Below are 1,665 nucleotides of genomic sequence, written 5' to 3'. Positions count from 1 at the left end.
ATTTGATATCAACTTCTACTCGAAGAAATACATACTTTGACAATATTCTATTACATTTGTTATTATTATTAGGAAAAGACTATATATATGAGGTCTAATAGACTTCCTTACCAATCTGTCTATCACATTTGTTCTTTGCTATACAAAAATTCATACTTACGTACTTAACAGGACAACTGTGTTCCATCGATGCGAGTATTCTCTACCACGGATGTCCATCAAGTGTTCTTCAATTACCGAGGAGAGGAACTGCGTTACAGCTTCGTTAGTCATCTCATTGATGCTTTTGAAAGGCATGGAATCGATTTCTTCGTTGACAAATACGAGCAGAGAGGCAAAGATCTCAAAGATCTCTTTGCAAGGATTGAAGAGTCGAAGATCGCGCTGGCCATCTTCTCTGCCCGGTATGCAGAATCAAGCTGGTGCATGGACGAGCTGGTGAAGATGAAGAAACTTGCGGATCAAAGAAAGCTCCAAATAATCCCAATCTTCTACAAAGTGAATGCAAGAGACGTAAGGAAACAGACAGGCGAGTTTGGTGAGAACTTTTGGACGCTCGCGAAAGCTTCTAGTGGAGATCAGATCAAGAAGTGGAAGGAAGCCTTGGAGTGTGTCTCCGACAAGATGGGTTTGTCATTGAAAGACAAGAGGTACTTCCCACTCACACTCAATACTCACTCACATTCACACTAGCGCTCACGCTCAGACACGAACTCAAGACCGGTTTTGAGCACATTCACAAAATATTAGTTTTTTCGCTTCATTTTCTGGAGTAATCATATTCGGTAAATTATTCAAGTTTTTTATAAAAATCTTTAGGAATTTTTTTATTTACAAAAAACTTTCAAGACAGACCCTGCTGACACTCATTCTTCTTGGTCTTGCTTTTTATACACTTTAATGACAATCACTCACACTCACACTCATTCTTCTTAATTAGTCTTGGTCTTTTGAACACTTCAATTACAACCAGAGAGTCGTGATATTTATTTGAGATCAAAATGCGAAGGCTATTGTTTAAATAAGGTATACTTTTTTTGGCAGCTCTGAAGCGGATTTTGTCAAAGAGATTGTTAAGGAAGTCAAGAGAGTTATAGCAGCAATTAAATTAGAGGAAGAAGAAGAAAATAATTTAGAGGAAAAAGGAGAAAGCTTAAGAATTGCATTCTCGATGCATGATTGTTTCATCATTATTATCAAATGTTAGGACGTAGACATGGACCAAAGGCTCTCTCTCTTTCCTGGAGACCCTCAAGAGAATTTAGAATACCAAGAAAACTTTAGCTTCAGAGATCAATGCCGCTTATTCACTTCATAGCAACACAAATCTCAATTTTGTTTTAACCCACTACAAGAAATATGTACATTCTTAGCCGGAAAATATGCTATAGTAGAGGTTTCATAGCGAATTCATAAATGCTATGTCATCGGCAGCAATCGTAGGTACCCCCTCTACGATAGCACTTTATGAACGCTACGAAATGTACAGATACGATAGCAATATTTAGATGATATTATTTAACTTAATTATAGGACAACTTTCGTGCCATGATAGGTCTTTATACAATAAACCAAAAATAATTATAATAAAAAATAAAATAATTGGAAATTAAATCAAAATTGTTTTATAATTTAAAATATAATAAATTTTATTTATAATTAAAA

General features: G+C 35.4%; 1 protein-coding gene across 1 annotated transcript; it reads left to right on the top strand.

Moving 5' to 3' along the window:
• On the top strand, nucleotides 1-1,665 carry LOC106378631 (disease resistance protein RBA1-like). The gene is made up of 2 exons (XM_013818735.2): nucleotides 1-650; nucleotides 1,045-1,665. Exons 1-2 carry the CDS (start codon nucleotides 190-192, stop codon nucleotides 1,205-1,207), a joined length of 624 nt encoding a protein of 207 aa, XP_013674189.1. The 5' UTR covers nucleotides 1-189; the 3' UTR covers nucleotides 1,208-1,665.

Source organism: Brassica napus, chromosome C2 (assembly GCF_020379485.1).
Source record: "Brassica napus cultivar Da-Ae chromosome C2, Da-Ae, whole genome shotgun sequence".
NCBI classification, from domain to species: Eukaryota; Viridiplantae; Streptophyta; class Magnoliopsida; order Brassicales; family Brassicaceae; genus Brassica; species Brassica napus.
The sequence above is the reverse complement of the archived record's forward strand: the minus strand, read 5'-3'. Positions and strand labels throughout refer to the sequence as shown.